Source organism: Falco rusticolus, chromosome 7, assembly GCF_015220075.1.
Source record: "Falco rusticolus isolate bFalRus1 chromosome 7, bFalRus1.pri, whole genome shotgun sequence".
NCBI classification, from domain to species: domain Eukaryota; kingdom Metazoa; phylum Chordata; class Aves; order Falconiformes; family Falconidae; genus Falco; species Falco rusticolus.
Genome location: NC_051193.1, coordinates 27,214,131 through 27,241,419, shown reverse-complemented (window position 1 = coordinate 27,241,419; position 27,289 = coordinate 27,214,131). Strand labels below are relative to the sequence as shown.

The 27,289-nt window shown below is 41.9% G+C and overlaps 1 protein-coding gene across 2 annotated transcripts in view; it reads left to right on the top strand.

The window, feature by feature from the left end:
- The window catches only part of SOS2 (SOS Ras/Rho guanine nucleotide exchange factor 2), a 56,417-nt gene that overhangs the window by 3,116 nt on the left and 26,012 nt on the right, over nucleotides 1-27,289 (top strand). For both annotated transcript variants that reach the window (XM_037394403.1, XM_037394402.1), the window contains exons 2-8: nucleotides 10,515-10,640; nucleotides 13,696-13,827; nucleotides 15,646-15,810; nucleotides 16,448-16,651; nucleotides 18,183-18,326; nucleotides 22,681-22,791; nucleotides 25,468-25,566. In XM_037394403.1, the coding sequence (XP_037250300.1) occupies nucleotides 10,515-10,640; nucleotides 13,696-13,827; nucleotides 15,646-15,810; nucleotides 16,448-16,651; nucleotides 18,183-18,326; nucleotides 22,681-22,791; nucleotides 25,468-25,566 (981 nt within the window). The remainder of the gene's footprint in view (nucleotides 1-10,514; nucleotides 10,641-13,695; nucleotides 13,828-15,645; nucleotides 15,811-16,447; nucleotides 16,652-18,182; nucleotides 18,327-22,680; nucleotides 22,792-25,467; nucleotides 25,567-27,289) is intronic.

The following is a 27,289-nucleotide window of genomic DNA, read 5'->3' as shown; positions in this document are numbered from 1 at the left end:
CTTAGCACTGACACTTTGGAATCTAGTAAGTTGAAAATTTTAAAGCGGTTTCATGTATGGTCTCTCTTCCAGCTGGCAGATGACAAGCGTATCCTTATTCTAAAACACTTTCTTCTGTCACTGTGTGGGAAACCTAAGTAGCAAGTGAGTATAATGTAACTCGTTACAGAAGTTCTGTCAAAGTAAATGAGTTGGAAGAAAACAGTATTTTTGTCTGGTCGCTTACTTTACAGGTACTTGAACTGCTACTTGTAGCAAGTAAATCACTTCAAACAGGTCTAGGGGTCTAAGCTTTGTAAAGGTTTTTAATCTGGGAGCTGACTTTAGTTAGTAAAGGATCACAATGTCTCCTTGAATAATTCTGGAAGCATGCAGGCAGCGGTTCCAGCAGAAATCACGTGCATTTCAAATGCCCCACTGGCAGGGTTGGTTGGGTTTGAATCCTTGGGATGTTGATGCTGGCAGCGTCGTTAGAGCTGGTGCTCGATGGGGCAGTGCTGTTCTGCCAGGCTGTGAGTGAGGGGCTTTTCTGCTCCCCCTTCCACAGCTGGCCACAGCCCTCCCTGAGGAAACCAGGACCCTCCGTGGAGGGGGATTTTCTTCTCTGGTGGGTGGGTGCTGAAGGGGAAGGTGGTGCTGGGAGTTGGCACTCTCCCCCTTTTTCATTTCTGCAGGTGTTTGTTGTTTGGGGTTGTTCTGATTTGTTTGGTTTTCAGCTGTTCCTGGCCCAACGGCCTTTAGGGGAAAGATGTCAAATTATGAAACCTGTTTCTAAAACTGGCATTTCAGTGTTGTAACCGGGTTTCCTAGCACAGATCTGGTGCCAAAGTTTGTTCTTGCAGGCTGTCAACTTTCCTCCAGATGAAACTTTCCAGAACTGAATTGGTCTTGCAGGCTGAGGCTGGGATTACAGGGGAGCCCAAGAAAACCGTGCGTGAATCTCGGTGGTGACGGCTGAGTGTGTAAATCCCACCAGCACAATGGAGGTCCCAGCTTTAATGTACTGGGCGTACATTGTAGAAGAAGTTTTTGGGCATTGTAATTTCTTCATTAAAGAAATGCATAAACTTCATTAATACCAAATATCTTCCATTGCTACCTGCAATGAACGGAACAAGTTTTCAAAATGAAATGGGTAACTCCATAGAACTAGGGTGTATTTTTGAAAATAGTGCATAATATGTGTTGGACATGTATATGGATTTATATGCCCTAAAATATTCTTCTGTGTTCTTAGCTTGCGTGATCATTTCTGCGTGTTCTTACAAATCCACTGGCCAATTAAAAAATTGTATCTGTAAACAAGGGCTGTGTATTCAGTTGCTTTGTTCTTTGGCTTTTCTAAAGTAAATTCACAGGCATCTCATAGGTATTGTTGTTTTGCTTTTCTCCATTATCTACAAATAGAGACTGTCAAGCAGTTAATACAGTTCTGCAGGCGCTACACATGCTGGTGTGATCATGGCACTGTGCACTATTTGCATTTTCTGAAACAATTCCACTATTGCTCTGGACTACTCATCAAATTTCTAGAGCATGACTAAAGGGTTTATTCTTAGCAAATGTTGCATACAGAAATATAAAAGACCGTTTTGAGGACACTTTTGAAGTTTACGTTAATTCAGTGCTTTTCTGTTTTAAAACATATGGGAGTTAATGTGTAATGACAGAGCTGTCGTGCAGGGTCGCATGGTTGGGGTTCTGGTCGGCCGTAGGGATTGCGCAGGGGCTGCCCCGTTCCTTTACTGCTCTGTCAAGGGCCGTTCGCTGTGTGTTTTCCATTGCAGGATCAGGCCCCCTTGGGTTGAATGATTTAATGTATTACACTGTCATTATAATAGATTATTATTTAATATGTTCTAATTTCATTAGCATGCATTATTATTTAATGCATTATAATTTCAACTGCAAAGTTGCTTGTTACGCTGTTTTAAAATAAGTTATGTTTAGTTTTCAAATCTGTTAGGTCATTTAGCTTCTGGTAAATATTTGAGCACTGAAGCCTGGACCTTTGCAGATTTGCAGTTGCCACAAAGGTGTGAATGCCTCAGCTTGGGAGAATGGCAGGTAAGGCAAGTGCTGGTGATGCTTAATTACCTGTGAAATAGGTAGACCCCTACAAGTCTGAAGCACAGAAGCAGTTGTTGCCTCACAGCACTGTGCTTGCAGTCGAGGGGTGGCTGAAGGTGTAGAAAGGAACAGCAAGTCCCTGTGAAGCGGCTGCTGCCGAACCTTCTGTAAACAATAGGGTAATTCCTCCAGAGGTTTTTTTTTGTTCCCAGTAGCAGTTGAGTATCATTACAGGTTGGGTTTAGTCCTTTATTGTAAGTAGACCAGCTTTTTTTTTTTGTTCTTACGTATCCACAGTCGTAAATAAAATTTGGAACCAAAGGGGACTAGTCCTTTTACTTAAATCCTAGGGTTTTTCATGCCTTTTTAATTATTTTTTAATTATTTTACACTGTTTAACTACTGTCACTGGAATCTGCAGTTGGCAAATGGTGGTAGGAGGGTTTTCTCAGTCACTGGCATGAAATGAAGGTAGTTTTTAGATCCAATGTGCTTAAAGGAGTAGGAGCGGTGTGATTGCATTTGGCAGCAGCAGCAGAAGAAACACTTCCTACCGACGCTGTTAAAATGGAACATGGAAATCAGCATTTACGTTGTCTTAAAGACTTGCCAGGCTAACTAGTCACAGGAAGGGAAAACAAACTGAACCGTTTTGAGTCACCTCGCTCTTGTGCCTTTATCCCCATCGCGTGTGGTCGCCGTGCCCTTTGTGTGTGGCGTAAGCCAGGCGCTGGGGGAGCTGGGCAGTGGGCGCTGCTCGTGTCCTGCGTGTTCTCCCACTTGGACCACCTCACCTCTGGCCGTGTTCTTCTGTCTCCTCTCCCCCCACCTCTCCCGCTCTCCCTGGTTTTTCACCTCTCTTCCTCTGTGCACAGCACAAGCATTATCTAATCTCCTCCGGAGAAGCTGTTGAGTCTGTTATTTGCTTTTCTAATTACCTCACCAGTTGCCTTTCTGCCAGGCTTTCAGACAAGTGGTGTGCTGCCATTCCTTGAGTTCAGCAGGTTAGTCATGTACAGAAACGTGCTGAGGACATCTTTCTTTCCCGTGTTTGTGGCTTCTTTATTCTGCCTCATTTTTGAATGTCATTTCAATGACCGCCTGGTTCACAAAGAAACGACTCTGACAGTCTTCACTGTCCCCAAACTTAAGGCTTCAGCTTTTTTTCCTCCTTTCAAGTAGTATGTATCTTTGCTTTTCAGCATTTGTTCTTAACTGCACTTCTGCATCTGTTCACTTAAAATACAAATCAAATAAAATACAAATAAATAAAAAAATTATTTTTACATCTTCTGAAGACCTCAGTGAAAAGTTACTGGCTTGTGTGAATAATTTCAGTCTACCTGAATGAGGGGTGGTTCTTGGGAAGGGTGTGATGTAGAAGGTGGGGAGAGGGGGGGTGCTGGGTTCAGAGCCCGGAGCAGCTCACAGATCTGGGAAGCGATGTGTTGAAGGATTGGGGGAGAATGAAAAGCTGTTAGCATTAAAATAAGACATGTGCACAGTGACCTCCACACTGGCCATGGTGTTTTCCTTCCATATCGCAGGGCAGAGGCTGTGCCTAGCTCATTCAGGGTTTATCTCAATTTAAACAAGGCACTTTAAATGAATGGATAAAATCCTAATACTTAATTTTCCATCTCTTTTTAAGATTAAAATATATGTTTGTGTGCATGTAAACATACATACTGGTTTCTCCTTGACTCTATGAAAGGAAACGATCAACTGGAGAAAGGAGATTTTGTGTGTTCGGGTAGAAAAGCAAAGGGTGTGAAGATGTTGTGAGAAACCAAATATGAAATGCAGATGAGAGTATGTACAGCAGAAGTGAGGGGTGGTAGGGAAGTGCCAGCAGGAGAAATTACCAGCGGGCGGCTCTTTGAGGAAACCCATCTGTGCAGTAATTAGCAGAAGCCTGAAATCAGTGCTGCTGTCTCAGCGATCCGCCAGCACCTTGCACCACATGCCATTGAGGTGTATTACGTGCTACAGCTTATTACAGAAAAAGATGGGAGGAGGGGTGGTCTGCATTTGATTTACAATTTATCAACCAACCGTGCATCAGCTTAGTAGCGTTTGTGCCGTTAGCAGTGTGGTTTTTCAGTCCAGTAGATCTTAGGACCATCTTCGATGCTGTTCCAGAACACAAATCCCTGTCTGCACCCTTCATCATGAATCTCCTTTAATTCATCCTCCATAGTGAATTTCCTTTAATTCACCCTCCCCTCAACTAGAATATACTAGAGGACAGTAGTTGTTAAATAGCCAAAGATGGGAAGAAAAATTACGTTTACACTGAAGTGGTGGTGTAAGATGACTGTTTAATTACCCCGTGCACAGTCGCTTAACAGCAGCTTTGGAGGTCAGACAGCTGACGTAGCTCTGTTACTGCTTCACAGGAATACTTTTATTTTACCAACAATGCAGCGAATGTTTGGAATTGCAGTGTAAAAGCTCAAATGCTCTATGTAGATACATTGTTAAGTTCTGTTTTGCTCAAGAGACTACTTCATGCTCTTCCTTTATCGGCATTTATTAGTTTAAGAAAAACTGGCCATCTCAAAATGGCTGTACTGGAAATAAAGTTAGAAGTCAGTGCAGTTATTTTTTAAAAGTTGTTGATATATTTTTATTTGGGATATCTCTTCAAGTATTTCATTTTTTGTGGTTCTTTCTAAAGAATTATGCTGTAATTGTGCTTGAAAATTGGCAATATCAATGCTGTCATCTTTCACTGAATAAGAGCATCACAGGCCTTGAAGTTAGTACATCTGGTTCCCCTCTTCTTCCTCTGGAGCATCATCTAGCTGAGGGATTAAAAATGCCTTTGGAGCAGATGTTTTCTGTTTCTAATGGGCAGTGTTATCTTTAGAAGAGAAAAGATAAGAAGGAACAAACCCCCAACCTAAAACCAGACGTTTGTTGGTTTGATTTTTTTTCTTTCTTCCTGGCTTTCACCATCTTGGTACAGGGCAAGCCCAGTGCTGCGTTCTTTGTCAGCAGTGTATTTTCATCACCTGGAACACAGTGTATGGAAATACTGACAAGTGTTGGCAAGACCGTAGCCAGCCCGTGATAGTAAATATTTAACTTTTATGTTCTAATTATTTTTATTGCTCCCAAATTTATATGCTTGGTTCCTCAAGTAAACAAACAGTCTTGCAAAGTTTTACTTGTCCACTGATCTACTATCACTGTGTTTTTATGAGGCAAGTAAAATATAAATCATTTCTAAGTTGAAATCAGTCTCTGTGGGAAAAGGGGAATGAGTAGTTTCTGTTACAAACAGTTTAGAAATTTAACATGCACTTTATTAAGCTATCCTGTTTGCATGGTAAGCTTAGAAATGTTATTATCAAGCTCACAGATCTTACAGTGACTTTTTTTAAATCAGAAACTTACAGTTCTGAAATCTCAGGTAAAATTGGAATTCTCTTTTGAAGTGGGATGTTGCAGTCTTTCAGGAATATGAATTCATATGTTTGTGCTGGTATATGTTGGCTAGAGACTCAGTGTGCATGGCATGGGTTTGGGAATTTTCTGGTTTTTTGTTATTTTTTTTTCTAATGAACAATCTCACACAGTGCATGTGCTTACTGTGGAACAACTGGAGCTTTCTGAATGTGTTTTTGCCACCAAAATACATGTATTATGTAAAAGTATATTTAGACAATATAGCCAAACTGCTGGTTTGGCTCATCAGCACAGGCTGAGAAGAAGTTAATTGCAGTTTTGACTCTAGTATTTTTTTTTTCTCAGCTTTTTGTTGTTTCACGTGCAACACTTTGACCACTGCTTTTATACTCTGGGCTTCTGAATTTCCCCAAGTCCAGATATTATTGAGATACAGACTGCATGCCAGAACTCCTGTGGTTCAAAATTAAGCCTGCCATTGTATTAGATCTAAAAATTAAGATCAGTTTGGGTTCAGTTGTAATACTCTTTATCTCCTTGAACAGTTTTCATCCTCATCTTTTCTTAACAGACTTCATCCTGGGGCCTCTGAGGACTATTAACATCTCACTGGGAAGGAATTTTGAGCTTGACTTCATCTCTGCAGCTGCCTGTTTTCTCTAGAAGCTTTTGTGACATGGTGCAGGACCTGCCTTTCAGAAGGAACCGAGGGAAAGGTCTCAGTTTCTCTTTAAGGGGTTCTTCAGTCTCCTGTTGAGCCAGTGCTTGTATAGGTGCAGTCAGGCTCTTGGAGAGCCCTGCCAAATCTGTTGAAAGCTACGGCCGTCAGCTGGAGAGACTCCTGTGAAACTGCTGTTGGATTTTCATCAAATATGCACGTGTTGGAGGGGTGGAAGAGTAGGGAAAAGTAGAGAAGAGGAGCAAGAGAAGGAGCAGTTTAGGAACTCCCATCTAAGATAAAAGCATGTCCCCCAAAAGGCCTGAAGGCCATGTTTAAGTGCCATGCTTGTGGGACTCATACCTGGTACTTCATTTGTGTTCCTTGGAACAGCTTGTGAAAGAATAGAACACAGAGCAGAATACTCTGAGTGACACAGTGAAAAATAGGACTGCTAATGTTAATCTCCCTTTTTAATGACTTCAGGCACTTCGCTTTGGTTGTTTCGGGGATAAAATAGGTTAAAAATAATTTGGTTTCTGTGATACCTTCTGCTCAGAGTTCTTGCAGCAGAGCTCTTGCTGTTCCGGGCAACACATCGTGAGTTTAAAGATTTTGACAGCTAAAGGAAGCAGTTACAAGTCGGATCAAAATTTAGCCCCATGTTAGCTATGGTGTATCGTTCCATGCCAGCTGATACAGGTGTGCTCAAGTATTTCAGGCTGAAGCTGGAAGCAGTGAGTGTCCTTTCTGTAAGAAACACGTCCTGCTAACTCCTCCTGCTTTTTGTCGTAAGTTCAGTATTTTATCAGTCTCTCCTTGCCTTGCCAGTCCTTTCAGTCAGGGTTCAAGTGTATACTGTAAAGATTAAGTGTTCTGTCCTTGATACAGCAGCATCTGATTTGATCAGGCAGCACATGGCTTTTATAACTGTCTTTTTGTTTTGCTGTGGAAAACAGTGTGTCTTGCTATGAAATTGTTTTTTCTCAGTAATGGCAGTTATGTCAAAATAACTTCTCTTGAAGCCAGGGAATGCATGAGTACTTCTGGGACCTTTCTACAATGCTGCAGGCAGTATCATTTCAAATGGAAGCTCATTTCTAAATCCTCTGGGAAGAGCTGTCTCAACCAAGAAATGTTGGGCTTTGTTGTCGGTTTTTTCTCCTTTCAAAGCAAAATTGTCTCCAGTACTTATGTTTGTGTTCATTGTATGAAGCCAAGATTCTCTGCCAGTGTTTGGAGAGGGCTGTGTGCTTCTCCTCAGTCTTATTAGATATCCCTGTGCTCTTGAGAACGCTAAGGAGAGTGTGGCATGAGCTGTTTAGACCTGTGAACTGAGGTTAGTTACAATTTTCTTTGTGGCACTGATGTCTGTTTTTAAAATGAGTGACCCTCGTGACAGGAGGAGAATGGCTGTGATCTGATACAGTAAATGGGAGTTCCCCTCGCTTCTCTTAAGGGGAGTGTGGCTTCCCTTTCCCATTTTAATCATAGAATCACAGAATGGTTTGGGTGGAAAGGGACGATCACCCAGTTCCCACCCCCCTGCCCTGGGCAGGGACCCCCCCCTGCCCCCAGCCCAGGCTGCCCCCAGCCCCATCCAGCCTGGCCTTGGGCACTGCCAGGGATGGGGCACCCACAGCTGCTCTGGGCAGACTGGGCCAGCGCCTCGCTGCCCTCACGGGGAACAATTTCCTCCCAATATCTCATCTACATCTCCCCTCTTTCAGTTTAAAGCCGTTCCCCCTTGTCCTGTCACTCCATGCCCCTGTAAGAACCCCCCCCCCAGCTTCCCTGTCGGCCCCTTTGGGCACTGGCAGGTGCTGTCAGGTCCCCCCGCAGCCTTCTCTTCTCCAGGCTGAACAGCCCCAGCTCTCCCAGCCTGTCTCCACAGCAGAGGGGCTCCAGCCCATCTTTTTACAGTTCCTGTTCTTGTCATTTCTGTGGATCGTCATGAAGGGCTCATTGGTGAGGACATGTAAATTCATGGCATTTCCAGTTAGCTAGCTAACGCTTTTGCTGTAGTAGTGCTCGTAGAGGAGATACGTGGTGGGACCTTAACTCAGCACTTCCTGGTTTTCCATTGTTTTGTGAATTAAACTCTCATGTTCAGGAAGAACATGAAATGCACTGACTATTGTTGAAAACCTGCAGTCTTAAGTAAGTGTTTTCAAAGAGTGGTTTAGGCTTTTTTGGGGTTTTGTTTCTTTCACTAGTACACGATCTTTTGTACTTGTCAGCTGTGCAGTGGTTGTATGAAGCAGAGAAATATTTGTGTTTGAGGTGCAGAAAACTGAATGGTACTTACAGGGCTGTACAAAAACTCTGTAGCAAAACTGGCCAGCTGGATTAGAAGCAGAATGTGTATTCCCTTCTCTCTTAGTGTACAACAGCTTTATTAATCTGTTTCTTCACCGGTGCTTTTTGAGAAAGGATGCCAGTGCAGGATTAAGCACTAGAAATTAGTGTTGTTGTCTGGAGGGTATCTCCCCCTGTGGGTATCGCGTAGGAGTCCCCATGACTGGCAGTCTCTCTTCATCACCACTGTGTGATACCTTAATTATCAAGTCCAACACAATCAGCATCAGTGGATGTTTTCACATTTTCAGTGTGTGTGCCCCTTTCCACTCCCCTGAGCATTTGGATTCCCGTCATCAGTACGTGTGTCCCTGTCTGCGCTCCTGTCTTTGATCAGAGTATTGGTAGCCTTCTCCATCCAGGTAATCATCTCTGCTTCTAGGGTGTTGACAGCATATGGCAGCAGCCCCTTCTAGCAGTCCCCTGTGTGGATCTCCGCTTCTTCTCCCTACCTGTTGATCATACTGCCTCTTCCTCTCCCCTCATGTGGAGCTGTGGGGGCAAAGAGCAGTGCTGCTCCCCCAATTCTTCCAGGCCTTGGCACAGCCGAAGGTGGAGCAACAGGTGGCTTTTTGCAGTGGCTCTGGCTCCCGGGCAGCTCTGCCCACCTTCCTCGGTGGCAGGCAGGGAAGGAAGCCGGCCAGACACCTGACTTCCTTGTTGGTCTTGTTTTTGCATGATTTACAAAAGCTTGCAGGGCTGCAAATTGAGTGCCCCAAGGTACTGCTATGAAATTATTAGTTAGTTAATTTAGAGGAAGCCCTCAGAGCCCCCCAGGAGTTTTCTTTGGAGGGAGGAGTGCCTGTATTTCAGAGGATCAGAATTTGACCCAAAGATACTGTCTTCCCCTGAGAAACTACCGATCCGTTGGTCTTGTGTTTGAAACCACGTACAGAATACCAATGTAAGTATGTAAGGTTACTTTTTTTGAGGTGATTAACATCTAATTTGTATGGGGAGAGTAGGGAATTTCCCTGGATTGTATTACTTATGAATCTTTTGGCTATAGTTTTAAGATCTAGTTAGTGCTTTCCTGATTGAGAGGCTGCCAGGGAAAACTGAGTATATAGGCTTAACTCTTGAGTGCCTCTTGTTGTGTAAGGTGGGGTTATTGTTGGGTTTGGGGGGATTTTCAGTAGGAAGACAGCCATGCTGAACCAGGACAAGTTAGTTGTGGCCCTTTAGCTTGTGTGGGCAGATGCTGAGGTTGCCTGTTTCAGGTTGTCTGGTCTAGCTTAGCCTTGGAAACAAAAGCTGTGATTAATCTTGGTGAAGCGAGATAAAAGGCATTATCCTGCCTTGTGTTAGAGGGAGGTGGAAGGCAGCTTTTCTCACAGAGTGTTTCGTAGTCTTGACACTCCTGAATTTTGACTCACGCTTTTCCTTAGGTCTCCCTCTCTGTTGTCAGTATTTCATCTCTCTTTCTCATGCCTCAGACAGCATTTCATGTTCTAGTTAGTTTTCTGGTTCTGAGGCGTCTCTTAAGAGAGTTGTTCATGCCCTCCTTCCATGTCATGGCTGTGGGGTTTTATTGCCACAGGTTTTAACAGCACATTAATGCAGTTCCCTGCCAGACTGGTTAGTTTTCTTATCCTGGTATCCCTGCTTAGTAAGTCTTTTCCTCTGGTGGGTCCGTGTTTCTTCTCTGTTTGCAGTCACCCGGTACTCATTAGTAGGGTTAGCAACATAACTGTACATTACTCATTCTGTGGATGAATAACTGCAGAATTACCCACAGTGATTGTATTCACTGCATCATTGGCAGAAATCTGCCTTGGCTTGAAATTTCCTCACCACCATCAAGGCTAAACACGTAGTTTTTAATTGAAGAGACACGCCAACTTTGCAGGAATAGGAATTGCCATCTTAACTGCATAGGAAAACTTGTGGGAAATTACTGGAGCCGTGCAAATTTGCAGGGCTACAGTACAGAGGTATTCTGCTTTTGCTATGATTCATCCTTTTGTACCACTTTGAATTAAAAGATACTAATTCTTTTAATTCCTTTGGACAGGTTCAGCAACAAGTTCACCCAAACCTTTCAGCAAAAGAAGATTCCCTCTATTATATTGAAGAGTTGATACTTCAGCTGCTAAACAAACTATGCATTGCTCAGCCACGGACTGTCCAAGATGTAGAGGTAAGACTAGTTACTGGAAAACCGTGGGCTTGCTTGCAGAATCGCTAAGGTGAACTAAGACATTTTGAGCAGTACAGTTTGAAGTTAAAGCAAGGTGAATCCAAAGAGCAGAGCTTGTTAATACTACTTTTCTAAAAGATTATATAGTATTCAGATTTTGTAAAGCTGCAGGTTTAATTGGAAACTCATTTTCCTACACAGGGCTTCAGGATAGAAATTGTGGGAGTTTTTTCTTTGAGTGTTATTTTTATAAATGCAGAATGCTTTTGAAGTGTTTTCTGCTGCTTGAACACACCTTGGACTTAAGAATGTAAGGATGTTGCAATTTTTCCTATTCTTTCACATAAAAGGCCTGGATTGTGCAGCTGAGGGCATAGAGTTGTATGTTCCTGGAACTTCACTGAATTCACTGAGGCTTTTGTATTATTGCAGCTGTCTGCTTTTGTGTCATCGGTTACAAAATGAGGGCTTTAATGGAGTGTGCTTCAGGATACAGTCTAGAGGGAGAAAGTGGTTTCATGTAGCTGTGACACATTACAGCTTTGCAAAATATTAATTTTACATCAGTCTACGTCTAGGATTTTCAGCCTAACACAGAATGAAGGCCTTGTCTAATACTCTACATGTGTGTCATGGAAGTAAAAAAAAAAGGGAAAAAATATTTACCAAATAATTAGCTGAGGGGTTTTAGATTCTCATTAGATGCAGCAATCACTCTTTATTCAGCACTGAGTTAAACCAAAATTAATAATTAATGATTTATGATTAATGTATTTTGTAATACTGATGCATAAAGATTATAGTATGAGTAAATAAGAGCAAAACTTAATAGTCCCTTAATAGCTCTCAGAGTTGTTACTACCTGGAGTCTGGATTTGAACTTTAGATGTGAAGCTGAGAAAGACAAAGTTCTTTCTCCAGTTCCCAGCTGATCAAACCCTACAGCACAAAAACCAGTTTGAGATAACACTGATTGTTCTGCACACCAACTCCATGGTTTCCTGCTTGAGTCATGAGATGATAAAATTACCCTGTGTACGTATGAATTAATAATTTTCATTGGGTATGTTTGCGCTCCACAAATTACTGTGTACAAAACTGCAAACAATACAGACAGCCTTCTCTGATAACTGGCAACTCTCTGAATTGTGGCTACAACTATCACAGCAAACACTAAATCCTGCATGTTGTATTTTAAATATATCTGGCATTTCAAAGCTGTGAATAATAAAACATTGTTGCGCTTGTCAATGTAACAATTATTTACCTTAAAATTGCCGAGCTGGGTCCCCAAAACAAACTTGTTCTGTAGTTCAATAAATTCAGCCTCTTCCAGAGCAGGGAAAGTAGAATTTGGTTTGGTGTTACGGGTTGTTGGTGAGATTGCGCTGCCAGCAGACATCTGAGATCCACAAATGAAGGATTTTGGCTCTGCTCCTCAGCTGCTTTTAGCTGTTCAGAGAAAACATGAGAACTGTGATCTCTAAAGTTTATCATGCAGATATTTACATAACAGCCTGGAGTTAATGGAACTATTTGTGCATAATAGTATACTTAAGTATTTGCAAGATCAAGGTCTACAATCTCAAATTATGAATGTTATATAAATAGAAAAAAAGCCCTTCAAATTGTTCCCAAGAAAACACTGGGAACCAGTAAAGTTGGAGCGCAAAAATCATGTGTTACTTGTGAAGAGCGCTGTTAAAGGACAGCTGAATGCCGCATTACAACCACTTTACAGGCGATCTCCTGGTAGAATCTCAAGGAAAGTTCATTTTGGTGAGCCAGCCCAGAGCTTTCGGCTGCTGTCCAGGAGGAAAGGTCACCGAGTGTTGACCTGGCACAGAGAGCTGACGCAGAAGGTTGAGCATTAAATGGCCACGTGCAAATATTTGAAAGGTGCCTCTAAGATGACCTCAGGCCTCCTGGTATATTTCAAAATAGGTGCAAAAATCTTTTTATCAAAGGGACACACAGATTTCACAGGTTTTTTTCAGCTCATCCACAAAATCTCTCCTCTAGGAGTTACCACCCATCTAGGCCTTGTTGTGGCTCCATTTATGGGTCCAAAGCAGAGGTCGGGTACGGCACCGCACCACGTACCGCACCTGCCTGTCAATGCCAGGTGGAGTGAGGACACCAGGAGGGGATTGCTGCTCCCTCCCGCCCAAGCTGTCTTAACGTCAAAAACTTGGTTTTCCAAAGTCACTTAAGCAGTTCGGTTCAGACTCGGTTGTTCAGCCTTTAATTCCTCAGCTCAGTGGTGCTGCGGCGGGAAGCTCGGAGAACTTCACGGAAAGCAGGACTGGGTCTTGCATGTGTTTAGTGGGGGGGGGGGGGGGGTGCTGCTGGAGTGGCACTGCTGCCCAGAGCAGCTTGTTCTGTTGAGGGGGTCATCTCACCTGTTCCTACGGCAGCTGTTGAAATGTGAATCTCTGTAAAAGTAACCTGGAATTGCGTGCAGTTTCCCATGGTAGCGGGGGCTGCAAACTGCAGCCCCTGTGACGGACTGTGCAGCAGTGAAGATGCTCCTGTGTGGGCTTGAGGAGTCCGAAGTGTTACAAGCAGCCTTTTTCATGAATCGCAGCCTTCCTCCTCCTTAGAAAATCTCTGCACTTGTTTTTCATTTCTGCCATAAACCTGGATCTTATGTAGGACAAGTTACACTCTTTTATGAAATAGGAACAATACTGACTTTTTCATTAAGACTGTAAACTGTTTAGTGCTTCCTGATGTTGTTTATATTTTGGGCTCCTGGTCTCAGCTGAGGTTTCTTGCTGCTCTTGTGATGTAAAGATCATAGAGCAGGAGTTGTTTTAGGAGATTCGAACAAGTTCTTCCTGTTTAGGGAAAGGAGGTTGTTTGGGATTATTGAAAAGAGTGAAGCTGAGTTGGGTAAGAGGAGAGAACAGTTAGGAAGACGTGTTGCAAACACTGAGGAGGAGGATAATTGCCTATACTACAGGGGAAGTAATTTGCTATTTTGTTTTGTTTTTTTTAAAACTTCTCTTTGATTGCTGCGGTTAATCTAAGTGCACTCTTTATGTTTGGACAGGAGCGCGTTCAAAAGACATTTCCTCATCCAATAGACAAGTGGGCAATTGCTGATGCACAGTCTGCTATAGAGAAACGAAAAAGAAGAAACCCTCTCCTGCTACCTGTGGACAAAATACATCCTTTATTAAAGGTACTTAAACCAACAACTTGATGACTGCTGCCTCTGCCCACCACACCCCCCCCCAGCTGTATCACTGCCCTCCAGCATAACCTGTAAAGTATTTCTTTAATTTGTGTGAAATTAGGGAATTTTCTTGTATTGGCTGAAAGAGTAAAAGAGTCACCGTAGACCAGGATGAATGTATTGTAGTGCGTAATAAAAGTAGATCCCTAAATTCATCATGTTCTCATGTTAATTGTATTACTCTACTTTGAAATATGACTAGTTTTTAACATAAATAGACTCCAAACAAGCTCAAATACCTTACCTACTTCAGCAGCACTGTTTTGACACCGTTATTTGTTTCAAAATGCTGCAGAAACCAAAATAGAAGAGAGAACAAGTAGATCCTGCTCTTGTATACTGTCAACTAAGATGTCTTTCAATGCCCTTTCAGTTAACTGTTGAATGTCACTGATGCCTTGGTTTTAAAATCAGTAGATCTGCAAAGGTGTAACAAAAGACCCAATACAGACTTTATTGTTGGTGGGTTTTGAGGAGGAGAGTGGCCGTCTCAGTCGTTCGATGTCATGTTATTTGTCACAGGTATAGAGCTCCCTGCTTACAGTCAGAATTTAGTGTCGCACAATGAGCATGTATTCATACCATGCTACTGCAGAGCTGGGGTTTTTTAATGATAAAACAGTACTCTGGTTTTTAAATCCATGTGTAATAGCTTTTAGATCGGTGCTGAATTTAAGTTCAGGCTGATTCAAACACTGCTTTTTTTTTCAGGGTTTTTTTTTTTTTCTTCCTATTTTGCTTTTTGTTTATAGCTTCAAAAATGCTTTTCTCCAGTGGTGGCATTGTTGCATCAGTTTTCAGCTGCTTTGTGAAACCATTATTCAAGGATAAGCAGAAATTAAAGCACTTCTTCAGGTCTAATCACTGTGTTCTTACAGTGTCTCAGTTTGTGACAGTTAATCAGAGGGGAAGAGGTGTTAGGAAAGAAAACAGCATTAATTAAGATCTTCCTAGACAACACTGGCTGTTTTTTTTATGAAGTTTGGTTCAGAAGTGTGTGGACATAGGCACAGAATCTGATTCTTAGAAGTTGCATCAAAATACAAGAGCAAGACTACCTTAATCAGATGCATGGACTTCCCTGTACTTATTCCTGGTGGTCTTGTCACAAATAAGAGGCTATATGGTGCATGATCTGCAGAAGATGGAGCATGTCTCACAAGAAAAACATGCAGTGTTCATCCTGTTTTTTCTCTGTTCAGACTTGAATAATTAAAGTTTAATTATTTTATGTAATGCAAGGGTGTAGATAGCTTAGTTGTTCAGCAAAATGTAAAGGATGGACTAAAATGGATCGCAGTCCATAACAGGTTGAAGATACAGTCCGTAGTTTCATCAAGGCAACTTTTTCCATCAAGAAAATTCAAAATGAAACATGCTCTTTTCTGAAGAGTCCAGATTAGGGCCAGAGCCCTGCAATTAGCATAGCTATAGACTAAAATTTAAGTACAGGAGTGGTTTCGGTGAAGTCCCTTTCTTGAAGGAACCCTGTTTTTAGGACTGTTGTTTTTAGAGGAGGGATTATCAAAAGTTCTCTAGCTTTTCATCTGTCAGTATATGGCAGAATAGCACAAGGAAGTATTTGCAAGCATTTGTTTTGAGGCAGCTGCTCAAATTTCCATTTGATGTCCTTTGCCCTGGCTATTACATTACTGAATTATCAACGCAAACAAGATCAATTTCAGAAGAAAACTCAGTGTTAATTGTAACTCTAAATGAATTTGTGGACTAAATATGTTTTTTCCTATTGTTTTCAATTTGCAGGAGGTCCTAGGTTATAAGGTAGATTACCATGTCTCTCTGTATATCGTGGCTGTCTTGGAATACATCTCAGCTGACATTTTAAAGCTGGCTGGAAACTATGTTTTCAATATACGGCACTTTGAGATCTCCCAGCAGGACATCAAAGTATCAATGTGTGCTGATAAGGTAAGGAGTTGGGTTTAAAACAGTAGATACTAAAGGTGATTTAAAAAAAAAAAAATATTGTAGAAGACGCATCCAAAGGAGGGTAGGAGGGAGGGACTGTTCAAATGCAGAAGCTTCTCTCCTTATTCATACCAGACCTGTCATAGTAAAGACTTAGTTAAACCTGTTAAGAACTGGAACAGTAGTAGTACTTACAAAACAGTAAGGACACTTTCATTTCTCCGCTGTGTTACTGTCCTCCTGATGTTGCCTTGTCGTGACAGCACTTTCCTTCTTTATAATACAGAAAAGACCTTTAATTTTTATCCTCATTAAAACGAGAAACATTTTTCTTTAATTTTTTCTTTATTAGAAGGGTTTTATCAGAGGCTTATGCAAGATGCCTTGTTTTCAAAGTTGATTCTGCATGAATTGTAACTTGTTTTCTAGGTCGTACTAACTTACAAAGGGGAAAATGCCTTTGGCAACTGATGCAGCCTTCTGCTGCCAAAGTTTAAATATTACTCCCTTGTGAAAGTGATCACAGAAAGTATTGTATTAAAAACTCAAAGGATTTCTCTGAACACATTGAAATAGCTGAGCATGAGCCAAGCATAAAAATCAAGCTTGCATGTAATTTTTTAAATTTCTTTGCTAGGTTTTGATGGATATGTTTGATCAGGATGACATTGGTTTGGTTTCTCTCTGTGAAGACGAGCCCTCTTCTTCTGGGGAACTCAACTACTATGACCTAGTGAGAAATGAAATTGCAGAAGAAAGGCAATATCTGCGGGAGTTGAATCTGATAATAAAAGTATTTCGGGAAGCTTTCCTATCAAACAGAAAATTGTTCACACCTAATGTAAGTTCTTTAATAGGTTATTGATGTGTAATGCTAGTTGCTCCATTAGCAGCCATAACATCAATTTTACATTAACTGCATTGGAGGTGAAATTAGATTGGATTTATTGTATGTCAGTGCTTAATGAGCATTGACTGTATATGAAATAAAATGGAGGAATTGCCATTAATAGTAGGAAGAGTGCTGCTCTCAGAGTGAAGCTTAATGGACACGATTCCCTGTCAGATGCCAGCAGTAGCTGGAGTCCTTTGGTTGTGTAAGTAATAGTTACACTTCTGCTTAACACAAAAATCAACAGTTACCTACCTGCATGTACAGCGAGTACAGAGGAGTGCTTGAATGGACATTCAGTGTTTACCCCCGGGCACCCCTGTCTGCAGAAACTACAAGTAAAACAAACAGCCCTTGGATCTGGATTCTGTAGCGTGTGACTGACCATGAAGGGAATCTCTATTTGATAAACGATTTAAATATTTCATTGAAATTGTATGTGTGGCAAGTGCTGTTTTCAGGATGCTGGAGTCTAAATAGGAAGCGCAGCACTTGCAAGAGGAGAAGAAAGAGAGATCGGTGAATTGTTCCTGTGGGAGGGAGAAGTGGACCAGGCCAGCAGAAACTGAACTGGGATTTCTAGGGGATACCAGCAGGTTAAAAAGAGAGGCAGCAGGAGATATTCCCATTACAGCTGTGTGTGGAGGTTCCTCAGTAGCCGGTAGGGTATCAGAGAATTGTGCAAATGTGGGGACAGAATTCAGACGAAGATGATGGGGAGGAGCAGGGAGCAATATTTTGGGAGCTGAGGAATATTGTTTTGTTTTATGGGAACAAGTATGAGAAATTTTGAGATTGCTTGTTCCCACGAAGAGATTGCCATGGTCTCGGTGCTGGCAGGATTTCAAGCAAGCTCTGCCCTGTTAGGATGGGGCAGAGAAGGCTTCCGAGAAGTGTGTTTCAGGGGTCAGAAGAAGAGTGCGGGTTATTGGAAAGGGCTGTCTCATTGGTTGTGTTTGCGGTGTGTGGATCTGAAAAATCTAAGAAGTAGAATTTGGAAAAGGAAGCTGCCCGTTCCTCCTCTGTACCCAGGTAGTATTCTGCTGAAGTAGCCCTGGAGGTGCTTTAGTTTTACCTGTGGTCTAGAGGATCTGACCTTGGAGCTGCTTTGAATTGCCTCCCTCCTGTTGTGTTCTGGGAGTCAAGAATCACCATAGAGGAAAACAACAGCTGTGAATTGTGGCTGGAAAGACTAGGCATTTCTGTCCGCAGCACCGAACAGCGTATAGCAGGGCTGCTGCTGCTTCAGCCTGGGAAGGATGGTGTGCTTGCTTTCGCTGGAGTGAGCATTGCGCAAGGCTGGATGTGTCCAGACTAGCCTGTGTGGCTGGGAAGACCGTGTAATTTAACGTTCTTCCTAGCTTTTTCTTGGCTCCTCTCTATTTACCTCTTGGTTCAGCCTTCACGAAAAATGCTTCAATATTTACATAAGCAAAATGAACTATTCCAAACACTACTAAGATACGTTTTCTGTTTGCAGGATATCGATGTGATATTTAGCAACATTTCAGATATTCATGAGTTGACAGTGAAGCTTTTAGGATTGATTGAGGATACTGTTGAAATGACTGATGAAAGTAGTCCTCATCCTCTGGCTGGCAGCTGCTTTGAGGATCTTGCAGAGGTATGGTGTTCTGTTGGTTTTTGTGGTTTATTTGGTTTGGGGTTTTTTAATCACCACTTGGTTTATTTTCTTAGTAAAATTTTGGTCATGATTCTGGTAATGCCGATAAATTTGCAGTTGTAAAATGTCCTTTTAATAAGCTCTGAACAGAGATCTTCCCTACCCATTCTTTAGTAGGTAAGCTCTAAAGTGTGTTTTCTACCCATCCCAGAAATGATACAAAGCAGGTGAGCACAAAACTAAAACCTTATTTTGGAGTGGGAATTAATCGCTATGATCCCATAGGGACATGGATTTGAGATGTAAGTACCTGGGATTACTTACTGAAAGAAAGTGGTGCTTCAGGTTTTGTAGGCATTGGTGTCAGGTCCAGTGCTACTCAAAAATCATAGATCTGCAAGATGAGTGACTTGCATTACTCCAGAGAGTGAGCTAACTCAAACAAAAGTGTTTTTGATTCAGGCAAATGCATTGTTATACATCTGGAATGGGAAATGTCTCTGGGAAGCAATGACTCTGGGAAGGAATAAAGTACCGAAACAGCCGCGTAACTGAACAGAAGCTTCCTGTTCAGTGCTGTGGCAAAAGCGCTGCTGATACCCACTGACCTATAGAATAGATACTAAAGAGTAGGAATAAGGGAAAACACTGCATGTGGATTTGGTGTGGCTCGTGCTGGGACATTATTAACAATTATTTTGTCTGGTTGATTTGATTTTTTTTTTTTTTTAACGGGCATTGAAATGCTGGCGGGACTATGGAAGAGAGTCGCTAAACTAAAGTTTTTGAGAAAGAGCTCAGTTTAGTCAAAATAGTGTAAGTATATAGGTACCTTCATCACCTGAAAATAAGCGTACAGAATGACTCTGGAATTCATCAGAGAGGTGCACAGCAAAAAAGCAGTATCTGCAAGGCAAGAGAGTTCAGTTTAGAACCAAACCACACTTTTTTAACTGCCAGGGAGCTAACTCCTGGAACAAATTACCAAGATAGGCGTGCAGGTTTTGCTGTCCTTGGACATGTTTAAATGGAGTCTACTTTTTGTTAAGAGGTGTATTGACCCCAGGTTTCTGAACCAAAATGTAAGGGTTATCATGTAAACCACATCGCCCGTATTACAGAGCAAGTCAGATGTTCTGGCCTGAGAGAGAGAGCATCTCTCATGAACCACATGGTAAATGTGAATTTTCTGAGTTTTATCTTAAAATTATGTTTATAAAGAAAATGACAACCAATAAAACTTGCATTACACTTCTACATGTGTTGAATTTTTAAAATCTGAGGACTGCATGAACACACCAGTTCCATTTGGAGAATGATTACATTTTTGTGGTTGTGAAGAGTATGGGTCCTTCAGCCCACATGCCACTTATGAATATACCATAAAGATAAAGTTCTCCTGCTGTTACTTCAATAAACCACTTATGTGACATATCAGTAGGAAAGTCCAACTGACTAGGTCTTCACTGGTAAGTTGTTAAAGCATGATTGCTTATATAATGATAAGGAGAGGTTTTTCAACAATGGATTAAAGTAGCTATTACATTAAGATTTTAAAAAGACTTAAAATATGAAATAGTACAGCATTATCCTGGAAAAGATACATATTGCTGTTTATTGCAAAGACTATGCTTGGGCATCCAGTGCTTTAAGGGAAACAAATACTTTTCAATGAGTAAAAATCTTGCCTGATTTTCATTAACTGAAAAACTTAGGAAATTAAGAACAGGTTATTTTTCAAACCTTTTTATGCAGGTAGTAAGTTGGAATTCAATAATTTTGTTAATATGGAGCAAGACCTACTTAATAACTAGGCTGTTCATTTGATCATCTTGAGTGTTGAGATCATCTTTCTGTGAGTATTTGCAAAAGGGATCATTAAAGAGAGATATGAAAGTGAAGTGTTTATTTGCTCTGCCTATCTTACTGCCAGGCTTGTTCACTTAGTGTTTCCATTATAAAGGTCCTTCAACTTATTTGGAAGGATAATTAAAACTAAACAACCCTTGCAAACTGGATTTTTCCTGCTTTGTCTGTTTTTCTGCATCGGTTCTCTGGAAGGTTTAAACATAAATAGTGTAGTGGTTTTGAGATAAGGAAGTATGGGGAAAATATTTTTTTCCTGATGTGGAGGAAAATCAAAAACTTGATGCCTGACCCATATGAGAGGGAGATGGATATTTGTTAATATGCTGGTAAAAAAAATCTGCTTTTTGGTGATTTGTATGTTTTAATGATTGCCTGAGATAATCTCTTCAGTGATGTTCAGCTAGTGGTGGGAGAGCCTCAGAACCAGGGGCAGAGGGTCCTTGTGCCTACTTCGAAGTGGTCTTCGGAAGGCAGCTGACAAAGCAAGGTTATTATCAGTAGATTGTAAATTTCTCATGCTGATATTTGCCTTTCCATAGGGGAAGTTTTAGGTATCCAAAAAGCAAAAAAGGTGGAAACCAGTGTGCTACAGGAAAAGGGGCTGAAACGTACAAACACCAATCCAGAACTATATGCTGTATTAAGATAACTTACTGGGCATCAAGTTAACATCTCTGTATTTCAGTAACTTTTGCAACATTGCAAGTATAAACCACTACCACCCCCCACTTTTGTTTGGTTTTTTTTTATTATTGTCTTGGGGAAGGTACCTAGTGCAGTTTGTTTCAGTCTTGTGTTCAAAAAAGAAACCCAAACCGTCGAAATACTGTTTAAAGTCTGAGTGGAAGAAACTGAAAACACTTCTAAAACGCAATAAAAAGTTTAGACAGACAGCCCAGAATGAGCAGGTGTTGCTCTGGCTGCCCCGGTAGATCTGCATGCAGGGTTGCAGTTGGAGCAGGAGTTGCAGCTCTGCTCGGGTCCTGCGGTGCGGAGGATGGAGCCAGCGGAGCACCAAAGCCATCTGTCCCTCCACGCTGACATCTGTCCCTTCACGTTGCCGCCTCTGGCTGCCGCTGAACCCGCACCCCGTGGCTAATGCACGGCTTCTGCAGGGGGTTACGTTCATTTATCCTTGGCTAGTGTGGCAAAGAGAAACTGAATATGCAGCATTATTGTCCTCTGTCTTTAATTTGGATGTGGTAAAGTAAGACCCCTGTATTGTATCATTGCAGGTAGTGGGCTGGCATGGAGTAAACAAGAAAAAAAACCCTAAACCAGCCCAGGCTGTAAACTGGGTTCAGATTCTGCTGAAGAAAACCAGCCTGTTCAGTTGGTGTCTGTAATCATTTCCCTTCAGCTGCTGCTGCAAGTGCCAAGCCTTCCCCCCCTTTCATCCCCCCCTGCCAGATACAATCTGATGCAAATGGACAGCGGTGATTAGAACTTGATGAGGAGAGTTGAGAGTGATTAATATAATTTGCATGTGAAAGGAGAGTGTGTTCTGTGCCTCTCCTCCCCACGAAGAGTTTCTTTGCAGCTGGCCCTGTGAGTGGGGTGGGAAATCCCCTGGACCCACCTCAGGTGGAAGGTTTGAGACTTTACCTGAATGTTTAAATGAGCTTTTGCGGGGTTTGGTTCTCCCCCATTCTGCAGCCTGGATTCTGACAAGCGCTTCTGCATTTACGGTGAGAAGAGGTGCGTGCTGATTCTGGGCACGGTGCCATCAGCACCGGATAACCCGGTGATTCATGCGTGATTCAGCCCAGTGAATCTGCAGAGACCGGGAGCAGCCTGGCAGGCTTTGGAGCAGGTGATCAGTGAGCAGTCATAAATTATTCCTGCAGAGATTCATGTACAGTCAGGTTTTCATCTCATCCTGCTGTCGTTATTACAGAATCGCAGCCAGGTACTCCATCCAGAGTCATAATTTTTGCCCCTGAAACCCTTGATATCATTAGAGGACTTTCCTCTGAGCCTGTTTCAGACTAGCTGCTTTGTCTCAGACTGGGATATTTTCCCAGCCTGCCAACGTGGCCAGGAAAGCATGCAGAAGCCCAGTGCTTGCAACTGACCATTCTTACGTGATGAACCCTGAAGAGGTGGTGGTACCACAATGCCTCCTTGTGACAGTCTCCAAAGTTCATCTTTACCTGCGTTTCTTTCCAAAGTATCGTTCTTCACTGACAGGAGGTAAATTGCCATTTTGTGTGAAGTGGGTGGGCTGAAAGCAAGAACTTCTCTTGGTGCCCACTGCTTCGGTAAAACGACATATAAGTATGGCGAGATCGAGAAAATGTGGTACAAGCGTAAAATTTGGAAGTGAAAAAGTTCTGTGGTTTACTGAGTATTTGTTTTGCAAAATCGATCTTTTCTTGAAAAGTTCCACTTGTGTATCAGCTTATTAAAGGAATTAGTTGGACCCGCTGGGACAGAAATACCTTGTGTCATTCATGTAAGTGTGTAACTCTCTGTTTTTATTTAGGAGCAAGCCTTTGATCCGTATGAAACGTTGTCCCAGGATATTCTCTCTCCACAATTTCATGAGCATTTTAATAACTTAATGGCAAAACCTGCTGTTGCTCTCCACTTTCAGGTGAGTGCAAATGAGAAATACTGATTTGCTTTAGTTCTCGTATTACTGACAAAATTCAAACTTTTGAAATTCTTTACTTCCTACTGAGAAAGAAATCCTCTAGATTCTGACCTTTCTTCAGTGTAAGGTACTTGGAACTCTACCTTTTCCTGTAAAAAACCTGGACACAGCTCTAACCCATGAGTCTTTTGCAGGGGTGTTTTTTGTCCTTACATTAGACTCCTTTGCTTTGAGAACAGAGGGTGACTTCTCATACCTGCCACTTCTGTTTCTCTTTTGCCTTTGAATGCCAAACACAGGCATCCAGGCACAATGTTTCATACTCTTCTGTACATATCACAGGCCTCCTTGTTCAGCATTGGGGTTGGGAATGGTAGTTTTTCTTGATCATCTGTGATTTATTTATTCATTCATTCCTGTATTTATGTAGTTACTTAATTACTACTTCTTTCTGCCAATGTGGCAGATCTGTTAAAGGCTACTGTTTGGGAGGCTGAGCTTGTGTTCAGAAATGCGCTTAGGGAAGCTGATGAACCAGTGTTGGGTCAGTGATGCTCCCAGCCAAGCCCGTAGCGCTTCATTTGTACGGGAGCCCGCGTCTCCGCAAGCTGAGGTTCTGCTACCCGGTCCTGCAGGCTGAGCGTTTCCCCTTCAGCCGTGGGCGCTTGGTAAGCGGGGTCATCTCATCCTTAAATAGGACTTGGGCAATAAGGCCCTTTACCTACCTCTCTAGCAAATTGAAAGCCCAAAGATCTATTCCAGATTAAATTGGTGATGGAGTTGTTTGATAGTGGATCTGGCCTCCTTTGTGACTCTCCTCACCATAGAAGGGTTTGGCCTTTCCTAGGCATGTTCCTTCCTACTTGTTCTCCAAGCTGTGGAGTGAAGGCAGAGGTCCAAGCTCTGGGCCATGGGCATATATGAGTTGTCTCTGCCAGCTGCAGGGAGATGCGGCCAGGAGTCTTAAAGAGGGGGAGCGGGCACTTCCAAAAAGGAGGTTGGGTGTCATGGTTTAACCCCGGCCGGCAGCTCAGCCCCACGCAGCCCCTCGCTCACTCCCCCCACAGTGGGATGGGGAGAGAACCAGAGGGTCAAAGTGAGAAAACTCCCGGGCTGAGACAAAGACACTTTAAGAGGCAAAGCAGAAGCCGCGCACAGCAGCAAAGCAAACCCAGGAGTTCCCCCACCGCTGCCCAGGGCAGGCAGGTGCTCAGCCATCCCCAGGGCAGCCGGGCTCCATCATGGTGACAGGGGCTTGGGCAGACAAACGCCATCCCTGCCAGCACCCCCCCTTCCTTCTGCTTCCCCAGCTTATGTCCTCAGCATGATGTTCTGTGATCTGGGATATCCCCTTGGCTAGTTTGGGTCAGCTGTCCTGGCTGTGTCCCCTCTCAGTTCCCTGTGCCTCCCCCCGGCCTCACTGGCAGGGCCCAGGAAACCAAAAAGTCCTTGATTTAGTATAAACAGCACCCAGCAACAACTAAACACATCCACCCAGGTGCTATCAGCATTGCTCTCCCACCACATCCCAAACACCAGCTACTGAGAAGAAAATTAACTCCATCGCATCTGAAACCAGGACATCGGATAATTCTGTTTCTGTTCAGTCATTACCTTGGTATGGAAGATGGCAAGGATTTTGCCGTCCTTGGGGAAAAACTCCTCATTTTAGAGCCTGAATTATTGCATTAGTTACTGCTGGGAACGGAAGAAGATTTCTAAGTCATAAACTTGTGATTCTCAGTATCTGAGGGAGAGAAGATACTCGTAATTAGTTTTCCTCGACAAGACCTCCATATTTCTGTGGTGTATTGGATGTAAATTGGAGCACAGCATGTGTAATTGGGAGGAGAGGACATTTAAAGGGAAATTGGTGACAAGTTTATCAGATTGTATGGGAGTCCCAGCTGGTCTTTAACATTCCACTGTTTTCTTTAAATTCTGCAGCAAACTGTGGCCAAGCGTAAAACATGTTATTTTGGAAATGAGTATGAACTTTTTTCAAAATATATTAGAGCATTTTCTGCAGTCTGGGATGTGGCTGTTGGCTCGGGATTAAGGCGTGCAGCTTAGCCATGGACAGTGCATTATTTCTAGGTATTGTCACCTTGCACTAATGCTATTAATTGAGTTCTGCAGACAGTGCTGAAATACGAAGGTGATGGCGATTGTGATATGAGCACCTCTATGTGAATTAAAGGATACTTATTTTATAACTTGGGGGTATCTTGGTCCTCTAGCTTCCTATATTTGATTTGCTGTTCGTGGCAAAAATGTGGACCATCCAAGCTGGTTGCTATCCTAAGGAAGCGGGTTGAGGAGTTGGGGGCTGTTTTCAGAGCTATGGGTCCACTAGTGAATACGCATCAAAATCCACCTGAAGCTGTTGATGGAAAAGAGTTTGTAATGCCTGGAAGAGGGTGTTTACAGGTTCTGTTTGCTTGATGTCAGAGCATTTATGGGTATCTAAATCTTATGAAGAGCCTCATTAGACAAAAATGGTTTTGTGAACTTTATTGGCTTCCTTACTACTAGATGTAATCACAGAGTAATGTAGATCAGAATGGACACCCTGGATGTGTCTAGCACAGCCATCTTGCTCAAAGCAGTGCTAACTCGTCCAGTCCCGTTTTGAGTGTTTCAGTGTAAGTAATCTTACTTATTTTTCCTTTTCAGTCTACTGCTGAAGGGTTTAAAGAAGCCGTACGATATGTCCTCCCACGACTCATGCTTATCCCAGTCTATCATTGTTTGCACTACTTTGAGTTACTACAGGTAAATGAAGCCGCTCTTGTTTCCTGCTAAAAGCATTTCTTAGTGTGGAGAATCTCAGCTTTTAAATAGGCAATTAGGTTTAACACTGCTTCTGAAAATTGAAAGATATACTAACTGGTGTCAAATTAACATTTTCATATGTCTGAAAAGTAAAATCATATTAAAAAAATCTTCAAAAGCACCTGTTGCTCTGATACAAACAGTTGAAGTAACTATATTTTGTTATAGAAAACTTTATTCAACTTGAATGCTAATATAGTTTAATGTGCAAATCTAATTTCTTCTTTCCTTGAGTTCTGGATTTTTTTGTCTGTTCAGAAAAAGCAAAGCATAATTCAGCTCGGTAGTCTCAGTCTCAAGTCACACTCCAGTTGTAGCTCAGCTGATCTTATTTTGGGGGTTGGGGAGGTACTCCCTTTCAGCAGAGTTAGAATAACCCATTCCTAATGTTCAACCGTTTGACCTGAGCCCTAAATAGAAGGAATACAGCAAAAACTCCCGTTTTTCATAGCATACCGCACTTTCTCCATATTGAGGAGGAATGAAAATAAGCAGTATTATTTTATTTTCTGTCTTCTGAGAAATTACATTAATGAAGTGTCAGGCTTTGTGGAATTTTGATTCAGATGATAAAAAGTTATTCCTGTAGGACATATTTCAGGGGTCTTGCCATGCAAGTTGTTTAGGTTGGCATCTAGTCCAATGATTTTGAGCATTTCTGCCTATTGAGGCATTACTTATTTTAGAACAACCTCTACTGGTTTGACCACAGGTCACTTGCACATACTTTATTCTGATGTACGCTAGCAAGGTGGTTCACATCATAGATACTTCCCTTGGGTCTAACAGCTAAAAGCCAAAAAGTAACGAAGCATGTATCTTTTTGCTTACAAGCAAATGTTTTTGCTGTGAGTTATGACAAGAGAGGCCAGCAGTCAGCAGAAATATTAACATCTGAGATCTATAATAACCAGTCTTGAATAAGAAAAAATGTTGCTGTAGAAAATGCAATATCTTGAAAAATACTTAATTGGAGCTTTTTTTTAAATGGCTGGGGATAATGTAAAAAAAGTTTCTATGTGCCCCTTTGTGTTGGGAAAGTTTGTAATGCTTGCCAGAGTAAGTGAATTATTAACTAACCGGGACACACTTGAACTAAACAGGTGAAATATCCTGTGGCTATAGCTGGCATTTTGAAATAGCAACAGAAATGATACTTCTAAGTTCTCAATGTAAAAAAAGGATGCTAGCAGTGTTGTAGAGGTGTGTTACATGGTCTTCCTTTGTGTTTTGAAGGATTTATCTGTATGAAGGAAGAAAAGGAAACTTTGCAACATAGAACTTACTTGTAATACCATATAAAATGTTCTCCAAAGAATCTTAAGTAAAAAAAAATAGCAATTGTTTTAAGACCAGGTCTGTAGTTAATATCTGGCGCATATTCCTTTTTTTTCTTTTTCTATTTATTTTTTTTAAGTTCAGTCTTGTTTTCATTATCTCTGCTGTGATTTTTTGCATATCCTGATCTAGATAAGTAAAAACAAGGATGATTTATTTTGACCCATGAACCACACATCTCCAATGTATGGATTACAAATATTTTGTAGAAGGGTTTACATCCAAGTGATCTCAAGAAATTTGAGATCTTTAAGCATTTCTATTGATAGTCACTCAGTTTAAAAACAATTAACAAAGCTTAAAAACCAAACCAGTCAACCCTTAC